The sequence below is a fragment of the Anarhichas minor genome, unplaced genomic scaffold, assembly GCF_050575085.1.
Source record: "Anarhichas minor isolate MPS153535 unplaced genomic scaffold, ASM5057508v1 ptg000031l, whole genome shotgun sequence".
Lineage (NCBI taxonomy): Eukaryota > Metazoa > Chordata > Actinopteri > Perciformes > Anarhichadidae > Anarhichas > Anarhichas minor.
In genome coordinates this window covers 1115199-1134923 of record NW_027466477.1, presented here as the reverse complement: position 1 = coordinate 1134923, position 19725 = coordinate 1115199, and the positions used below count along the sequence as shown (strand labels likewise).

The window sequence follows — 19725 nt, the reverse complement described above, 5'->3', positions numbered from 1 at the left end:
TATCTAACAAAGCACATATATACACCATTTGAATATGAATTATTTACCATACCACTCTGTAATAAATACATGATACTGGTAAAATCCAGTTTTCTCTTAGCTAAATGGTACTGTAATGTTATAGAACTTGAAGATGTCTTAAAATATTAGAATACAAGCTTCATGAAGATGTCTTTTTCTGTTGAGGATTAAACAGAAAATGCACAGATACTCATATTCACCACAGAGGAAACAGATTGAGGCTGCGGTGGAGTAGATCTGGTGTTTTGCATCATGGGGACATTTTGAGAACAGCTAGTTGTTCAAATGATTTATCTTTTACCTGGTTCCTCAAGTAGCCTTTATTGGGGTCAACACGCAGATGTCATAAACAGGTAATAATAATCTAGTTTATACAAATCTGTTAACACCTCATGGCCTACTCCCCTTTGTAAAAAGGTCTTTTTTCGGTGGTCACTTGTATAAGTTAGTTGATTTTTAACGGTGAAATATACTGAAATATGTAATATCATTCATACATCATACAATAAACTGACCCATTACAAACTTCTGATATTTCCCCTGATTAGAAATATATATATCCACAGAGAAAGGTGATTGGAACTGGGTAGAATAAATTATTAATGTGGCAAAATTAATTTTATAAAAAAAATAATAAAAATGCATAAAATATGACTGAGGGTAGAGGTTGGAACAATTATTACAGCAACGTCACAAAACGACCTCAGCTTTAACTCAAGGAGTTAAATCAGTGCCTCACTGTTGAAGAACGACACACACTGAACACAATGAAGTCGGATGGATAGCAGTTATTGCAGAGGCGTTGCCTTGGATTGCATCATATCATGCAGGTGTTGCTCCTACCGCGTCCACCTCTGCTCGTCACCCTGCTGCACCTGATGGCAATAATGCACTGACACGTAGCGGCCGCTGACAACGCGCTCTGCAGCCACAGCAGACTAAATGTTACGTAACGCGGCGTCAGAAGGAGACGCAGCACGTTTTAGAATCACTAACATGTGAGCAGTTTACAGGGCAGCTGTATTTAGCGGGCAGAGACACCATGCTCTGGCATGTGGCTCCTTTTGGGTGTGGTGGCGGTTGCATTGAGTGCGGCTGCTCTTGATGGGGACATCTCAACCCTTAATTGGACTTAGCCTTTTCATTCCCCACAGAGATGAGTCCGGTCCAAACCGTCTGTGGTCGGGTGGCGAGATGGGGTTCCCCCCCCCGGGACTGACTAAAAATAAAAGATCAAGGAGCCTCAACCAGACATGTTGGTCTGGTTAGACTCAGAGCAGAAAGAAAGGGTTTGAAGAACAGTTAAAAGGGTGTTGCATGTGACTTAATATATTTAAATAAATGAGGTTATACTTTACAGTATATAGCAAGACAGTAGCAAGTACTTTGTATACAGAACAGTAAAGGGATGGAACAAGAAAGAAGACATATTTTTAACTGGAGGCTGAAAAGTGTACGTTCCGTGGCTTACCGGGTAGAGAGGGTTGTCCGCCAACCGAAAGGTCACTGGTTTGATCCTCGGCTGTCCTGTGTTGAAGTGTCCCTGAGCAAGACACTGAACCCCTAACTGCTCCCTGGGTGCCTGTAATTGACAGCCCACTGCTCCCTATATATACAGGGATGGGTCAAATGCGGAGAGTAATTTCCCTGCTGTGGGACTAATAAAGGAATGTTTCTTCTTCTTATTATTTTGTTACAATTACATTTCATTTTTTAGTCTTGTACAGCTAAAGCGACAGCTTTAAGTTAACTCCTACTACTACTACAGATACTGTGTGAATGTCGTCATTATCGTTGGATTTAAATGAAAAAAACTAAATAAAGACATTTTCAGCACATAATGTCATAATCTTTCTTTAGTTCTTTTGATTGAATTTACTACAAACAAGTAAAATGAGTAGATTGTTTCTCTCAATAAGTGATTAATTTTGCACTCAAACACAAACAGTGATTTGTTTTCAGAAAATACAAAGATGGAATTTTATTTGCATGCAGTTGCTTGTAATCATTACAAAGTGAATTAAATCATTAATGACATATGCAAAGGTTCTATGTATGTGCTTTGACATTATTTGTCATATACATTCATTTTCAAACATATGAACGAATCAAACTGATGCAAACATTTCTAAGACCATGCCAACGGCCAAATAAAACTATAGTAGAGTATTTATACATTGATAGCTAAATATGATGTTGTGCAATCAAGAAATTCATATTCTCAAACATCAAACCCTAATCATCCACTAAATAGTACATTCATTGAAATTCGAACAATGTTATACAACAAAATCTACTTGTCTAAAATCATTAAAGCAAAAATAAAACAAATATTAGGACTTATCTCAGAGAGTCATTGTAGATTTTAGCAAATGTTACTCAAACTGGAGTGAATGGTGTGTTTGTTGGGGACTATTTTCATCTGTGGATTAATACACAATAGGTAGTCTAGTGAATATTTCCAGCTGTCGGATGAGTATGTGACTCAAAATAAACTCCAGTGTTGATGATTGTGAAGGAATAGGATTGATAGAATCATTTCATTAAAGATGTATATATATATGTATGTATAACCAGAGTCCAAAGCCACACACCATCATAAACTGCGTAAATCAATGTGATCTTATTGCTCGCAGATGAAGTTCTTTTTAGAAGAACAGTCGTCATCGTTCCACACTCCCACTCCCAATGACTTTTGCTTAGTTTCTCCACAGTCCTGGTCCCGACCTAAGTTGTTGGGTTGGCCGGTGTTCCAGTACCTGATAGTGAAAACATGAATGTTTTTTTACAGCACACAGTATTTATTTCTCAACTGCTCTGACCTTTGATTTTGACCCAAACTGTGACTGAGGAGATTGTAACCCAATTTTTTTTGATTTAAGTCAAATCTACAAAGAAGTAACAGAATGTAGTTTTTTAAAGCGCCCCCTTCACCACTGCTGCATGTGTGAAACACGTTCACACATGATAATGTTTAATATATCAGTTTGACAGCACATCACCTCCTGATAGATCTTTGAACTGAATGAGCTGTACTTCGTGGTGTAATGCATTGAAAACCTTCCTCCACATTTTCTACTTCTGCATTGTTTCATGACGGATCGAAGCCAAAACAGATTTTGACAGAAATTAGAGTTCAGTTCACATCAGATTGTTATCAGGTTACCTCTGTCTTCAACATGATACAAGGTTAAATTTACCTCTGATCCTTAGTTTAACTGTAGTCTAACAATAAAAGGGTGTAAACAGTGAAATAAATGGAGAGAACAATGCAGAGTTCTTACTATAGTAAAGGAAAATATGATTAATTAAGAAACACGTCCAATTGTTGTGTCGTCTAATATCATGATCCTATGAGATATTTTAATCCATACACTCTGCCATTAAAGCTTACGTTGTGCTGAGTGGAGTCCCATCCACCCACATCCAGGTCCCCTCTGTAACACTGTCAGTCAGACCGATCCAGGCGTTTAGGTCTGATGTCAGTAACCGGTTGACAAACGCCTGTTAGTGTAGCACAGAGAGAAGACAGGAACGATCAAAACAACTAAATATTTGAGTCACTGTTTCATTGTTTTCAACTTTTGTGTTATTGGTTACAGCACCTGAGCAAATTTATTAAAAAACACACAATAACAGACGTTTCTTCTTCTCTAGTTTCTACTCCATGCAAAACTATCCAGCACATTATTACATTTCTCACTTACTGTACTTTTGTTATGACAAAAAAACAACATGTCAACCCAAAAGCTTTCACTTAGTGCTTCTGGTTTGTTCTTTATCTTCATTCATGTGTCTGCAACGTATCCTCAAAAGTCCAGCGACACAAGTCAATTTCAGAAGTCTTTCAAAATAAACTTCCGTCTTCAAAAGAAACAACGTAGTCAGATTTAAGCAACAAAACTACTTAGTTAGGGTTTAAAAAAGGTCGTGGTTTGGGAAGAAATAACTACGTAAGTACTACTTAAGTATGGATGTTACGTGACAAATAAATCAACGTTGTTTCATCCTACATGCGGCACTATTAGCAGTCTCCTGTGTGAACAACATGTTTTTTGATCTCTCCAAGTTTATTCTTTCTTTCATTTCTTCTCACCTGTTCATCCCTGCTGTCTATGGTGACCAGATCTGCTCCTTTTGCGATGCAGTCTGCTCTGCTCGACACCCAGTTCTTCCTCTCAGGTGAAACAAAGTAGCAGCTCATGTCGAACTTCCTCCAGCCTCTCTGACAGGGTTTGCCTGCAAGTTGGAAACATGGAGAGGAACAACATATCACAAAAGGGCTAAAGATAACACAGACTGCTATAACGGAACAATAAATCAATCAAACCTTTATAATAAACATCTCACCTCTCAATTTGTTGATCTTCTTCTCTAACTCATCTTTAACTTTGACCAAACTGTTGTACTTGTTCTGTAACTGCTCTTTGTCATTCTGCAGAGAATTATAACTGGATTGCAATCGATCTTTGTCGTTCGTCAATGAATTGTACCTGATCTGAAGATAGTCCTTACGTGTACTCAGTGTATTGTAGCTTATTTGCAACTGGTCCTTGTTCCTCTTCAATGAAGAGCAATTGCTCTGTAACTGATCTCTGGTTGCTCTCGGAGTAATAGACAAAGTCTGTAACTCATCTTTTTCTCTTTGCAGGTTTGTGTTATTGGTCTGTAGCTGGTCTTTTGTTGCTGTCAGATTAATGTGATTAGCCTGTAGCTCCTCAAGACTCTTCTCCATGTTGTTATAGCTCGTCTGTAACTGATCGCTCTCTCGCTTTAAGGTGTTGAAACTTATTTGCAACTGGTCCTTGTTGATCTTCAATGAAGAGCAATTGCCCTGTAACTGATCTCTGGTTGCTCTCAGCGTAATAGACAAAGTCTGTAACTCATCTTTTTCTCTTTGCAGGTTTCTGTTATTGGTCTGTAGCTGGTCTTTTGTTGCTTTTAGATTATTGTGATTAGCCTGTAGCTCCTCATGACTCTTCTGCATGTTGTTACAGCTCGTCTGTAACTGATCGCTCTCTCGCTTTAAGGTGTTATAACTTATTTGCAAATGGTCCTTGTTGATCTTCAATGAAGAGCAATTGCTCTGTAACTGATCTCTGTTTGCTCTCAGAGTAATAGACAAAGTCTGGAACTCATCTTTTTCTCTTTGCAGGTTTCTGTTATTGGTCTGTAGCTGGTCTTTTGTTGCTGTCAGATTATTGTGACTCTTCTGCATGTTGTTATAGCTCGTCTGTAACTGATCACTCTCTCGTTTTAAGGTGTAATAACTTGCTTGTAGCTGGTCGTTGTCGTTTGTCAGATTGTTGAAACTGGCCTTGAACTCATCCCTTTCAGTAGTCAAAGCTGTGTAACTCTGCTGCAGCTGGCCTTTTTCTTCAGTCAGGTTACTCAGTTTGGCCTCTAACTGTTTTCTCTCTGCAGTTGAAGCATCATAACCGTCCTGCAGTCGGTCTCCTTGAAACTGGAGGCTGGCCTGTGTCGGGTCTGCTGACGTGAGACGGCTGATTATCTCATCTGTGAAATCAAAAAGAAATTTAAAATATTTGCTTCGGTCATTGGATTTTGAAAAGATCGTTTCTGTCACCTGGTTTCTCAAACATTACATGTTGACAGTTGCGTTATACATTATTCCTACTTTCAGTGACAACAAATAGTTCACTTACAGTAGATAAACTGTCCTATGTTACCAGCCAACAGGACAGCACACAGTAACCCCAGACACACGGTCACACATCTAGAGGGCTGCTTTCTTCTCTGGAAATCCACTAAAACAAAATTACAAGAACAGTTAAATGTAACTTCTCACAGATTCACACTCATAGATTTCTGGAAACCTAAATATAAAAGCTTTTATGAACTACTAATACAAAGCAGCACAAATGGAATTTATATGAAAAATATTATTCTTTAAATATTCAAATTGATCAACAGTTTAGTAGCACTTTGTTAACATGGTTTACTAGTTGTATCTAATGTTCTTAATATTCTGTTTGTTCATATGTTTTCAGGTTGATACTGTACCTTTGGTAACGAGGCCTTCCATTGAGAGGTTCTTATTCATATAAAAGCTGTCATCAATTTCCATTGAATCCATTCTGATAATGGTCTGTTTTCCCTGTTGAGGAGACATTTATTTATTTTTACTATGTAGACCAACAAAGTTAGTTTAAAAACATTTTGACACTCTTTTTAAATCAGTATTCATAAGTACGCTCTGATTAATTATTTGTGCTTACTTGAGCTTGACTACATTTACTAGTGTTGAGTCTAGTCAGATGTGACATTTACATGAAAATCCAGTTTAATTAGTACAAACATTGCTTTTAACATAAAGAAGATTTTAAATCATCTGCAAGGATTGAACAAAAATCTGTAATCTCATTTGTGATTTGCCTTCGGAGCGTGCACGGACATTAAGATTGCTTGAGGTAATCCAAGTATTTAAATTTTAAAACGATAATTAAATTGAACAGGAATTTGATGGAATAATAATCTGCACAATCACTTTAAATAAAACGGAGTGAAAGTGAATTAGAGTTGTAAATACTTACCTTTCATCTGAGACGGTGAGATGAAGTCAGTATCAATACGACTGCATTCACATTAAGATGCTGCTGATTTATAACAAACTGCGAAAATGAAAGTTGATGCATCGTTATTTATCAGGGAGAAAACAGGATGTTCTTTTTGCCCATGTCATCAAAATCTTTAACTCTGATTGGTCAGAGCAGATCTTGACCTGTAGTGTCCACACTCTCAAATTAGATTACGGGTCATTTTCGGCCAAAATTATTCAAAACAAAAAACTGGAATTCACCAGATGTGTTTAGTTTTCACTTGTTCTCTCTCAGGATCTGGACTCTCCTCTTCTGTGGTTTCTCTTCTCTTTTCCTACAGATGAACTTCCCATTGTGGTCAAACGAGTGACAGAGTTTCACATGACTGATGTACAAGGTAAGTCATATTACAAATTTCCAAAATGCAAACTCAGCTTTGTTGTGCTTGATTTGAGATTAACCCTCAGAAGTTGGAAGAATATTGAAGCTACATAGATTATGTCGACAGAATTACATGCACATGGAAAAATCAGTTGTCAGCAATGATATTAAGATGAGTTTTTGCTCCGTTTGATTGTGTAAAGATGAATTCACGTCTCTAAAGAGGGGCTTTGTTTGTAAGAGCGTTATCAGTCACTTGACTCAAGTGAGTCTCTAGTCACGTGACTCATTTGTCACTCGCTAGTCAGGAGAGTTGTTAGTAAGTCAAGTTAACATAAACCAGGTGGCAACCTTCAGTTATGAAGAGTGAAGCCAATGCGGAAGTGTCTACTTGCATTATTTCTAATGGCCATCAGGGGGCGACTCCTCTGGTTGTATAGAAGTCTATGAGAAAATGACTCTACTTCTCTCTTGATTTATTTAAACATTGTAAACATGAGTTTATTGTCTCAATCTCTAGTTTCAAGTCTTCAATACAGCATGATGTTCATTTAGTAAATTATGGTCCATTTAGAGTCAAACAGACCATAAAGCAGGGTATGCTTTAGGGCGGGGCTTACTGTGATTGACAGGTCGCTGCCCTACCACAACTGTTTACGGTGTCTCTATGTCACTCCTCTGCAGTCCAAATATGGTCACTTCCGTTCACTGGCTTCAAAAAGTCAAGATGGCGACTGCCAAAATGACAAACTCTAGGCTTTAATACGTCAGTCCACGAATCAAACGTAGCCGTCACAAAGACTACGCCCACATTTTATGATGTCCACTCACACTCTTTCACTAAACGTAAGTGGTTTTGTTTCCTGAACCCAAAACATCCAGAGGAGACGGAAGTTTATTTTGTTACAATTACATTTAATTTTTCACTCTTGCACAGCTAAAGCGACAGCTTTAAGTTAACTTCTACTACTACTACTGCAGATACTGTGTGAATGTCGTCATTATCGTTGGATTTCAATATAAACTAGAAAATTCTGCAGGAAATTTTTGACAGTGTTGCTGCTACTGCCTGAAGACGTCGCAATATACTGTATATACACGCCGATATTTCCGGTAGTAACTAACCATGTATTTTCAAGGTACACCACATGCTCTGTGTGTTTCACTGTGAGAGACATGTAGAGAATACAATGGTTGTATTGCCTTGTTTAATTACCATTGCAACAGGAAATGAATCACTGAAAGAATGTTTTTTAAAATGTATTATCAATGTATCATGCATAACTACACCCAACCCGCTTACAAGTAACCACTTGGGCTTACAAGTAACCACAAATTCATACAAGGCAGGGCCAGAGTGCAGTGTACACATTCTAATAGAAAAAACAATTCAAAAACAACTAAGCTAATTCTGAGCTTAATGTTAAGATATGCTTACTCCAAGGGGCTTTTATTTTGAAAGGGTGGGACTGGGTGGGCGAGAGAGGGGGAGAGGAGACAGAATCATAATGTTTGACACACATACACAGAGGTTATTAAATTACAGGCTTCATCACAAGCCTTCCAGTTATAATTCACTCTCTGGGGCTTTTATTTTGAAAGGGTGAGGCTGGGTGGGTGAGAGAGGAGGAGAGGAGAAGGAATCATGTTTGACACACACATTGAGAGAGAGACAGACGGCCAGACAGACAGATAGAGAGAGCCTGCGTGCGTGTGTGTAACTGGTTGCCATGGTGAGGACGCACCTGGTGTTAGAGGCAGACTGATTAAGAAACGTTACAGTAAACAGTGATTTTGAACAAAACCCCTTCCTCCTTTTAACAAAAAGCAGGAGTCTGGGTGCCAAAATGTGGGTACCATGAGAAAGATACGACTCTGCCGAACGCGCTGATGTGGTTTTTAATTTTTGTGGTGTTAAAAATGTGAGCTCTAGAGCAATATACAAAACTGGTACCGTCTGCTTTCTTTGAGAAATTAGTGGTCAGATTTATTATGGAGTCTAATGGAGCAGTTGGTTGGAGTTCATGTCGCTCTGCGGCTCTTTGAGCCAAATGTGTAAGTCTGTTGGATCCCAATGACATCTGTGTGCGACAGCACAACATCTCCAAGCTTTTTGGCCAAAAATGGTGTATAAAGAGTAAAAATGATGGGACCTGGAGCATTTTGTTTGGAAAAATCAAAGAATTTTTCCTGCTCTGCTCCACCTTAACAGTTATGTCCTCAATCTAGCGCTGAACATTCCGTGCAATACACACCCATTATAAAATCTGAAACGGACCCAAAATTTTCCTGAAAGTTAAACGTCGACTTAATGAAAACAGTGCTAGCTATCAAAATGCCCATTTGGCTCAATAAAGTGCAGCGTTTTCTCTACGTTTTAAACTTTGAATAATTTTTCTACCTTAATGTATGCCTCGTCAATATGGGCCCAAAGTCAAGTGTTTTTTGTGCTGTCTTCACGCCGAAACCCCATTCAAGTAAATAGAGAAATTTTGCTTAGTTTTTGGGATTTTCGGGAAAACCGCTGGGCAAATCTTTCTAGAAAATAGATAGCGCACAATTCCCGATCAGACTGCACGTTTGTATGTATTTTTTTGCGCAGGTGTTGGCAACGCTGTGTGAGGAGAAGCGCGGCAAACTTTTTGGATAAAAATTATTAAGCCCGATGGATTATACACAGCGTGCTTTGGCACAAAGGCAGTTGTACTGCCTTTGTGCTAAAAAGCCACACTGAAAAAACAAAATAAAGACATTTTCAGCACATTATTTCATAATCTTTCTTTAGTTCTTTTAATTGAATTTACTACAAACAAGTAAAATGAGAAGATTGTTTCTCTCAATAAGTGATTAATTTTGCCAATGAACAAACACCTCAAACACAAACAGTGATTTGTTTTCAAAAAATACAAAGATGGAATTTTATTTGCGTGCAGTTGCTTGTAATCATTACAAAGTGAATTAAATCATTAATGACATATGCAAAGGTTCTATGTATGTGCTTTGGCATTATTTGTCATATACATTCATTTTCAAACATATGAACGAATCAAACTGATGCAATTTGCAAACATTTCTAAGATCATGCCAACGGCCAAATAAAACTAGAGTAGAGTATTTATACATTGATAGCTACATATGTTGTTTTGCAATCAAGAAATTCATATTCCCAAACATCAAACCCTAATCATCCACTAAATAGTACATTCATTGAAATTCAAACAATGTTATACAACAGAATCTAATTGTCTAAAATCATTTAAAGCAAAAATAAACAATTGTTAGGATTTGGCTGTCTTCAAGCATATATATATATATATAATATATATATATATTTATCTATAACCACAGTCCAAAGCCAGACACCATCATTAACTGCGTAAATCAATGTGATCTTATTGCTCACAGATAAAGATCTGATTATAAGAACAGCTTTCATCGCTCCACACTCCCAGTCCCGATGACAAATGCCAAATTTCTCCACAGTCCTGGTCCCCATCTTCGTTGTCGGGTTGGTCGGCATTCCAGTACCTGATAATGGAGACATGAATGTTTTTACAGCACACAGTTTTTGTTTCTCAACTACTCTGATCTTTGATTTTGAACCAAACTGTGACTGAGGAGATTGTAACCCAATTTGTCTTTTGATTTCAGTCAAATCTACAAAGAAGTAACAGAATGTAGTTTTTTAAAGCGCCCCCTTCACCACTCCTACATGTGTGAAACACATTCACCCATGATAATGTTTAATATCTCAGTTTGACAGCACATCACCTCCTGATAGATCTTTGAGCTGAATGAGCTGTACTTCGTGGTGTAATGCATTGAAAACCTTCCTCCACATTTTCTACTTCTGCATTGTTTCATGACGGATCGAAGCCAAAACAGATTTTGGCAGAAATTCAGTTCAGTTCACATCAGATTGTTATCAGGTTACCTCTGTCTTCAACATGATACAAGGTTAAATTTACCTCTGATCCTTAGTTTAACTGTAGTCTAACAATAAAAGGATATAAACAGTGAAAGAAATGGAATATAAAAACAATGCAGAGTTCTTACTATAGGAAAGGAAAATATGATTAATTAAGAAACACGTCCAATTGTTGTGTTGTCTCATATCATGATCCTATGAGATATTTTTTTTCATACACTCTGCCATTAAAGCTTACGTTGTGGTGACTGGAGTCCCATCCACCCACATCCAAGTCCCCTTTGTAACACTGTCAGTCAGACCGATCCAAGCGAATTGGCGTGATGCCAGTAACCCTTTGACAAACACCTGTTAGTGTAGCACAGAGAGAAGACAGGAACGATCAAAACAAGAAATTATTTGAGTCACTGTTTCATTGTTTTCAACTATTGTGTTATTGGTTACAGCACCTGACAAATGTCAGCAAATCTATTAAAAAACAAACAGTAAGCGACGTTTCTTCTTCTCTAGTTTCTACTCCATGCAAAACTATCCACCACATTATTACATTTCTCACGTACTGTACTTTTGTTATGACAAAAAAAAACACAAGCTTTCACTCAGTGCTTCTGGTTTGTTCTATATCTTCATTCATGTGTCTGCAACGTATCCTCAAAAGTCCAGCAACACAAGACAATTTCAGAAGTCTTTCAAAATAAACTTCCGTCTTCACAAGAAACAACTTCAATGCAAGAATGCAAGAAACAAGAATGCAACAGTTCGTATGCAAGTTATTCCTCAATTCCCGTGCATTTTCCTAAAAAAATCCAGCAACACATGTAAATTTCAGAAGCCTTTCTAAATCAACTCAGATTTAAGCAACAAAACTACTTAGTTAGGTTTAAAAAAAGGTCGTGGTTTGGAAAGAAATAACTACGCAAGTACTACTTAAGTATGGATGTTACGTGACAAATAAATCAACGTTGTTTCATCCTACATGCGGCACTATTAGCAGTCTCCTGTGTGAACAACATGTTTTTTGATCTCTCCAAGTTTATTCTTTCTTTCATTTCTTCTCACCTGTTCATCCCTGCTGTCTATGGTGACCAGATCTGCTCCTTTTGCGATGCAGTCTGCTCTGCTCGACACCCAGTTCTTCTTCTCAGTTGAAACAAAGTAGCAGCTCATGTCGAACTTCCTCCAGCCTCTCTGACAGGGTTTGCCTGCAAGTTGGAAACATGGAGAGGAACAACATATCACAAACGGGCTAAAGATAACACAGACTGCTATAACGGAACAATAAATCAATCAAACCTTTATAATAAATATCTCACCTCTCAATTTGTTGATCTTCTTCTCTAACTCATCTTTAACTTTGACCAAACTGTTGTACTTGTTCTGTAACTGCTCTTTGTCATTCTGCAGAGAATTATAACTGGATTGCAATCGATCTTTGTCGTTCGTCAATGAATTGTACCTGATCTGAAGATAGTCCTTACGTGTACTCAGTGTATTGTAGCTTATTTGCAACTGGTCCTTGTTCCTCTTCAATGACGAGTAATCGCTCTGTAACTGATCTCTGTTTGCTCTCAGAGTAATAGACAAAGTCTGTAACTCATCTTTTTCTCTTTGCAGGTTTCTGTTATTGGTCTGTAGCTGGTCTTTTGTTGCTTTTAGATTTTTCTGATTAGCCTGTAGCTCCTCAAGACTCTTCTGCATGTTGTTATAGCTCAACTTTAACTGATCGCTCTCTTGTTTAAAGGTGTTGAAACTTATTTGCAACTGGTCCTTGTTGATCTTCAATGAAGAGTAATTGCTCTGTAACTGATCTCTGGTTGCTCTCAGAGTAATAGACAAAGTCTGGAACTCATCTTTTTCTCTTTGCAGGTTTCTGTTATTAGTCTGTAGCTGGTCTTTTGTTGCTTTTAGATTTGTGTGATTAGCCTGTAGCTCATCCAGACTCTTCTGCATGTTGTTATAGCTCGTCTGTAACTGATCGCTCTCTCGCTTTAAGGTGTTATAACTTGCTTGCAACTGGTCCTTGTTGATCTTCAATGAAGAGCAATTGCTCTCTAACTGATCTCTGTTTGCTCTCAGAGTAATAGACAAAGTCTGTAACTCATCTTTTTCTCTTTGCAGGTTTCTGTTATTGGTCTGTAGCTGGTCTTTTGTTGCTTTTAGATTTGTGTGATTAGCCTGTAGCTCCTCCAGACTCTTCTGCATGTTGTTATAGCTCGTCTGTAACTGATCGCTCTCTCGCTTTAAGGTGTTATAACTTGCTTGCAACTGGTCCTTGTTGATCTTCAATGAAGAGCAATTGCTCTCTAACTGATCTCTGTTTGCTCTCAGAGTAATAGACAAAGTCTGTAACTCATCTTTTTCTCTTTGCAGGTTTCTGTTATTGGTCTGTAGCTGGTCTTTTGTTGCTTTCAGATCATTGTGACTCTTCTGTATGTTGTTATAGCTCGTCTGTAACTGATCGCTCTCTCGTTTTAAGGTGTTGAAACTTATTTGCAACTGGTCCTTGTTGATCTTCAATGAAGAGTAATTGCTCTGTAACTGATCTCTGGTTGCTCTCAGAGTAATAGACAAAGTCTGGAACTCATCTTTTTCTCTTTGCAGGTTTCTGTTATTGGTCTGTAGCTGGTCTTTTGTTGCTTTTAGATTTGTGTGATTAGCCTGTAGCTCCTCCAGACTCTTCTGCATGTTGTTATAGCTCGTCTGTAACTGATCGCTGTCTCGTTTTAAGGTGTAATAACTTGCTTGTAGCTGGTCGTTGTCGTTTGTCAGATTGTTGAAACTGGCCTTGAACTCATCCCTTTCAGTAGTCAAAGCTGTGTAACTCTGCTGCAGCTGGCCTTTTTCTTCAGTCAGGTTACTCAGTTTGGCCTCTAACTGTTTTCTCTCTGCAGTTGAAGCATCATAACTGTCCTGCAGTCGGTCTCCTTGGCACTGGAGGCTGGCCTGTGTCGGGTCTGCTGATGCGAGACGGCTGATTATCTCATCTGTGAAATCAAAAAAAAAAAAAAATATTTGCTTCGGTCATTGGATTTTGAAAAGCTCATTTCTGTCAACTGGTTTCTCAAACATTACATGTTGACAGTTGCGTTATACATTATTCCCACTTTCAGTGACAACAAATAGTTCACTTACAGTAGATAAACTGTCCTATGTTACCAGCCAACAGGACAGCACACAGTAACCCCAGACACACGGTCACACATCTAGAGGGCTGCTTTCTTCTCTGAAAATCCACTAAAACAAAATTACAAGAACAGTTAAATGTAACTTCTCACAGATTCACACTGATAGATTTCTGGAAACCTAAATATAAAAGCTTTTATGAACTACTAATACAAAGCAGCACAAATGGCATTTATATGAAAAAGATAATTCTTTAAATATTCAAATTGATCAACAGTTTAGTGGCACTTTGTTAACATGGTTTACTAGTTGTATCTAATGTTCTTAATATTCTGTTTGTTCATATGTTTTCAGGTTGATACTGTACCTTTGGTAACGAGGCCTTCCATTGTGAGGTTCTTATTTATATAAAAGCTGTCATCAATTTCCATTGAATCCATTCTGATAATGGTCTGTTTTCCCTGTTGAGGAGACATTTATTTATTTTTACTATGTAGACCAACAAAGTTAGTTTTTACAACTTTTTCACACTCTTCTTAAATCAGTATTCATAAGTACGCTCTGATTAGTTATTTGTGCTTACTTGTGCTTGACTACATTTACTAGTGTTGAGTCTAGTCAGATGTGACATTTACATGAAAATCCAGTTTAATTAGTACAAACATTGCTTTTAACATAAAGAAGATTTTAAATCATCTGCAAGGATTGAACAAAAATCTGTAATCCCATTTGTGATTTGCCTTTTTAGCGTGTACAGACATTAAGATTGCTTGAGGTAATCTAAATTTAAAAAAAATAATTAAATGGAATAATAATCTGCACAACCACTTTAAATAAAACTTGAGTGAAAGTGATGAAGAGTTGTAAGCATTTACCTTTCATCTGAGACGGTGAGATGAAGTCAGTATCAATACGACTGCATTCACATTAAGATGCTCCTGATTTATCACAAACTGCGAAAATGAAAGTTGATGCATCGTTATTTATCAGGTAGAAAACAGGATGTTCTTTTTTCCCATGTCATCAAAATCTTTAACTCTGATTGGCCAGAGCAGATCTTAACCTGTAGTGTCCACACTCTCAAATTAGATTACGGGTCATTTTCGGCCAAAATTATTCAAAAGAAAAAACTGGAAATCACCAGATGAGTTTAGTTATCGCTTGTTCTCTCTCAGGATCTGGACTCTCCTCTTCTGTGGTTTCTCTTCTCTTTTCCCACAGATTAAATTCCCACTGAGGTCAAACGAGTGACAGAGTTTCACATGACTGATGTACAAGGTAAGTCATATTGCAAATTTCAAAAATGCAAACTCAGCTTTGTTGTGCTTGATTTGAGATTAACCCTCAGAAGTTGGAAGAATATTGAAGCTACATAGATTATGTCGACAGAATTACATGCACATGGAAAAATCAGTTGTCAGCAATGAAATAACGATGAGTTTTTGCTCCGTTTGATTGTGTAAAGATGAATTCACGTCTCTAAAGAGGGGTTTTGTTTGTAAGAGCGTTATCAGTCACTTGACTCAAGTGAGTCTCTAGTCACGTGACTCATTTGTCACTCGCTAGTCAGGAGAGTTGTTAGTAAGTCAAGTTAACATAAACCAGGTGGCAACCTCCAGTTATGAAGAGTGAAGCCAATGCGGAAGTGTCAACTTGCATTATTTCTAATGGCCATCAGGGGGCGACTCCTGTGGTTGTATAGAAGTCTATGAGAAAATGACTCTACTTCTCTCTTGATTTATTTAAACATTGTAAACATGAGTTTATTGTCTCAATCTCTAGTTTCAAGTCTTCTTCAATACAGCATGATGTTCATTTAGTAAATTATGGTCCATTTAGAGTCAAACAGACCATAAAGCAGGGTATGCTTTAGGGCGGGGCTTACTGTGATTGACAGGTCGCTGCCCTACCAGAACTGTTTACGGTGTCTCTACGTCACTCCTCTGCAGTCCAAATATGGTCACTTCCGTTCACTGGCTTCAAAAAGTCAAGATGGTGACTGCCAAAATGACAAACTCGAGGCTTTAATACGTCAGTCCACGAACCAAACATAGCCGTCACAAAGACTACGCCCACATTTTATGATGTCCACTCACACTCTTTCACTAAACATAAGTGGTTTTGTTTCCTGAACCCAAAACTTACAGAAAAGACGGAAGTTTATTTTGTTACAATTACATTTAATTTTTCACTCTTGCACAGCTAAAGCGACAGCTTTAAGTTAACTTCTACTACTACTACAGATACTGTGTGAATGTCGTCATTATCGTTGGATTTCAATATAAACAAGAAAATTCCGGCAGGAAATTTTGACAGTGTTGCTGCTACTGCCTGAAGACGTCGCAATATATATACACGCCGATATTACCGGAAGTAAGTAAGCATGTATTTTCAAGGCACACCACATGCTCTGTGTGTTTCACTGTGAGCAGTGGTGTATAGTAACGAAGTAGAAATACTTTGTTACTGTACTTAAGTCGTTTTTTTGGATATCTGTACTTTACTTTACTATTTATATTTCTGTTGACTTTTACTTTTACTTCACATCATTTTGCAAAGAAAACTGATACTATTACTCTGATACATTTCCCCTGAAACCTTCGTTACTTGCTACAAAATCAAATCTATCTTTAGAAAAAAAATGAATCACGAGACCAACGTCGGGGACTGTGGTGGAACAGAGACTGCAAGCAAGCAGGTTTGGCGAATCAGTGGTCCTAGCTTGCAAGTTAAATCATTGGTTAATCACGTCAATGCGCAATTGCAAACAAGTGCTCTCAAAGCCGCGGCGTTTTGATTCCCAGTGATGCCCAGGATGCTATATGCTATAGCTAGCGAGCGACTACATGAGCAGAATTCCACTCTATGATGACTGATTTCATGACGGAAGCAGAAATGGAAGCACCTGCTACTCCCACAACAATCTACGGTGGTGACGAAGACCAACACCCGTGGATCACTAGCGAGTTAGTGAGCTGAGGAAGTGTTGACGGTTGTGAGATTTTGTTTATTTAAGTCATCTTAGCTATAATCATTGCAGCACTAGTTGGCTAACGTTAGCTAACTTAACGTTAGCTAGCCACCACACCATATGATTGACAGGAGCCGCGAGAGCGCAGCATTAGGGAAATCCTTCCCAGCTGTGCGCAAGCTGTCTGTGAAGCTGAACACACCTCTACCTGCCTCAGCGGCCTGTGAAAGGCTATTTAGCATCGCAGGACTAGTCTTCAGCCCAAGAAGAGCGAGACTGAATTCTCGCAATTTTGAAAACCAACTTCTTTTGAAGATGAACAGGACATTTTTCAGTTTCAAGTAATGACTGGGATGTTACTTTCGGTGCTGCTTTAGTATTAATCATGTTTTGATATTTGAGTCATTTTGTGGATGATCAGATGGAGTTATGATGGTAGCAGTCGCCCAATTGCAGATTCAGCTTGAGCAAAACCTTTGCCTATTGTGTTCAAATCAGGCCCATAGGAGTTTACAAGGCAGGTGTCCTTTCTCACAACACTGACCTGATGCATCAAGTGGATATTCTTTGCTGAACACAATATTATGCATTTGGCCTCTACATCCTCTCGTCGGAATGAGCATACTTATAAACGCACTGTTACAACTCCTTCATAGTGTCATATTGCTTTTCGGAGAATTATGATGATAAGTTCATAGTAGATGCAAAAGTATACTTATGTACAATATATTATGTTGAACATTGTTGCTCCTGGATGGATCACAGCCAACCCAATTATTGTCAACACAGCTCCATGTCCTTGGTCATGGTGCCACAGCACTTAAAAGAATAAACTTCATAATTCTCAAAATTCTGACCCTTTGCTTTTTTATTAACAGCATTTACTTATACTTTTACTTTCAATACTTAAGTACATTTAATATCAGAAAATTACTTTTGATACTTAAGTACAATAAATATCAGATACTTTAAGACTTTTACTCAAGTAGTATTCTAATAGGTGACTTTTACTGGAGTCATTTTCCAGTAAGGTATCTTTACTTTTACTCAAGTATGGCTTTTGGGTACTTTATACACCACTGACTGTGAGAGACATGTAGAGAATACAATGGTTGTATTGCCTTGTTTAATTACCATTGCAACAGGAAATGAATCACTGAAAGAATGTTTTTTTAAATGTATTATCAATGTATCATGCATAACTACACCCAATCCGCTTACAAGTAACCACTTGGGCTTACAAGTAACCACAAATTCATACAAGGCAGGGCCAGAGTGCAGTGTACACATTTTAATAGGAAAGAAAATTCAAAAACAACTGAGCTAATTCTGAGCTTAATGTTAAGATATGCTTACTCTAAGGGGCTTTTATTTTTGAAAGGGTGGGACTGGGCGGGCGAGAGGAGACGGAATCATAATGTTTGACACACATACACAGAGGTTATGAAATTACAGGCTTCATCACAAGCATTCCAGTTATAATTCACTCTGTGGGGCTTTTATTTTGAAAGGGTGGGGCTGGGTGGGTGAGAGAGGAGGAGAGGAGAAGGAATCATGTTTGACACACACATTGAGAGAGAGACAGACAGACGGACAGAGAGAGAGGGACAGACAGACAGAGAAAGAGAGCGTGTGTGTGTAACTGGTTGCCATGGTGAGGACGCACCTGGTGTTAGAGGCAGACTGATTAAGAAACGTTACAGTAAACAGTGATTTTGAACAAAACCCCTTCCTCCTTTTAACAAAAAGCAGGAGTCTGGGTGCCAAAATATGGGTACCATGAGAAAGATACGACTCTGCCGAACGCGCTGATGTGGTTTTTAATTTTTGTGGTGTTAAAAATGTGAGCTCTAGAGCAATATACAAAACTGGTACCGTCTGCTTTCAGATTTAACATGGAGTCTAATGGAGCAGTTGGTTGGAGTTCATGTCGCTCTGCGGCTCTTTGAGCCAAATGTGTAAGTTTGTTGGATCCCAATGACATCTGTGTGCGACAGCACAACATCTCCAAGCTTTTTGGCCAAAAATGGTGTATAAAGAGTAAAAATTATGGGACCTGGAGCATTTTAGTTTGGAAAAAATCAAAGAATTTTAACTGCTCTGCTCCACCTTAACAGTTATGTCCTCAATCTAGCGCTGAACATTCCGTGCAATACACACCCATTATAAAATCTGAAACGGACCCAAAATTTTCCTGAAAGTTAAACGTTGACTTAATGAAAACAGTGCTAGCTATCAAAATGCCCATTTGGCTCAATAAAGTGCAGCGTTTTGTCTACGTTTTAAACTTTGAATCATTTTTCTACCTTAATGTATAGCGAGTCAATATGGCCCCAAAGTTAAGTGTTTTTTGTGCTGTCTTCACGCCAAAACCCCATTCAAGTAAATAGAGAAATTTTGCTTAGTTTTTTGGGATTTTCGGAAAACCGCTGGGCGAATCTTTCTAGAAAATAGATAGCACACAATTCCCAATCAGACTGCACGTTTGTATGTATTTTTTTGCGCAGGTGTTGGCAACGCTGTGTGAGGAGAAGTGCGGCAAACTTTTTGCATAAAAATTATTAAGCCCGATGGATTATATATAGCGTGCTTTGGCACAGGCAGTTTTACTGCCTTTGTGCTACAAAGCCACACTGAAAAAACAAAATAAAGATATTTTCAGCACATTATTTCATAATCTTTTTTTAGTTCTTTTAATTGAATTTACTACGAACAAGTAAAATGAGAAGATTGTTTCTCTC

General features: G+C 38.1%; 2 protein-coding genes across 3 annotated transcripts; both read right to left on the bottom strand.

The window, feature by feature from the left end:
• Positions 1-1987: 1987 nt before the first annotated feature.
• On the bottom strand, positions 1988-6641 carry LOC142964795 (uncharacterized). 2 transcript variants are annotated; one of them, XM_076105314.1, is made up of 7 exons: positions 6576-6641; positions 6046-6139; positions 5688-5789; positions 4372-5538; positions 4118-4260; positions 3416-3525; positions 1988-2780 (listed from the first exon to the last, which is right to left on the bottom strand). In XM_076105314.1, exons 2-7 carry the CDS (start codon positions 6116-6118, stop codon positions 2645-2647), a joined length of 1731 nt encoding a protein of 576 aa, XP_075961429.1. In that variant the 5' UTR covers positions 6119-6139; positions 6576-6641; the 3' UTR covers positions 1988-2644. The 2 variants fall into 2 exon arrangements, with proteins under 2 accessions (XP_075961429.1, XP_075961427.1); XM_076105312.1 differs by having other exon boundaries at positions 6046-6627.
• Positions 6642-9811: 3170 nt separating this feature from the next.
• On the bottom strand, positions 9812-14453 carry LOC142964708 (uncharacterized). Its single transcript, XM_076105193.1, has 7 exons — positions 14381-14453; positions 14023-14124; positions 13314-13874; positions 12204-13250; positions 11950-12092; positions 11129-11238; positions 9812-10490 (listed from the first exon to the last, which is right to left on the bottom strand). The coding sequence occupies exons 1-7, from the start codon at positions 14451-14453 to the stop codon at positions 10355-10357; spliced, it is 2172 nt and encodes a 723-aa protein (XP_075961308.1). The 3' UTR covers positions 9812-10354.
• Between the last annotated feature and the right edge of the window lie 5272 nt (positions 14454-19725).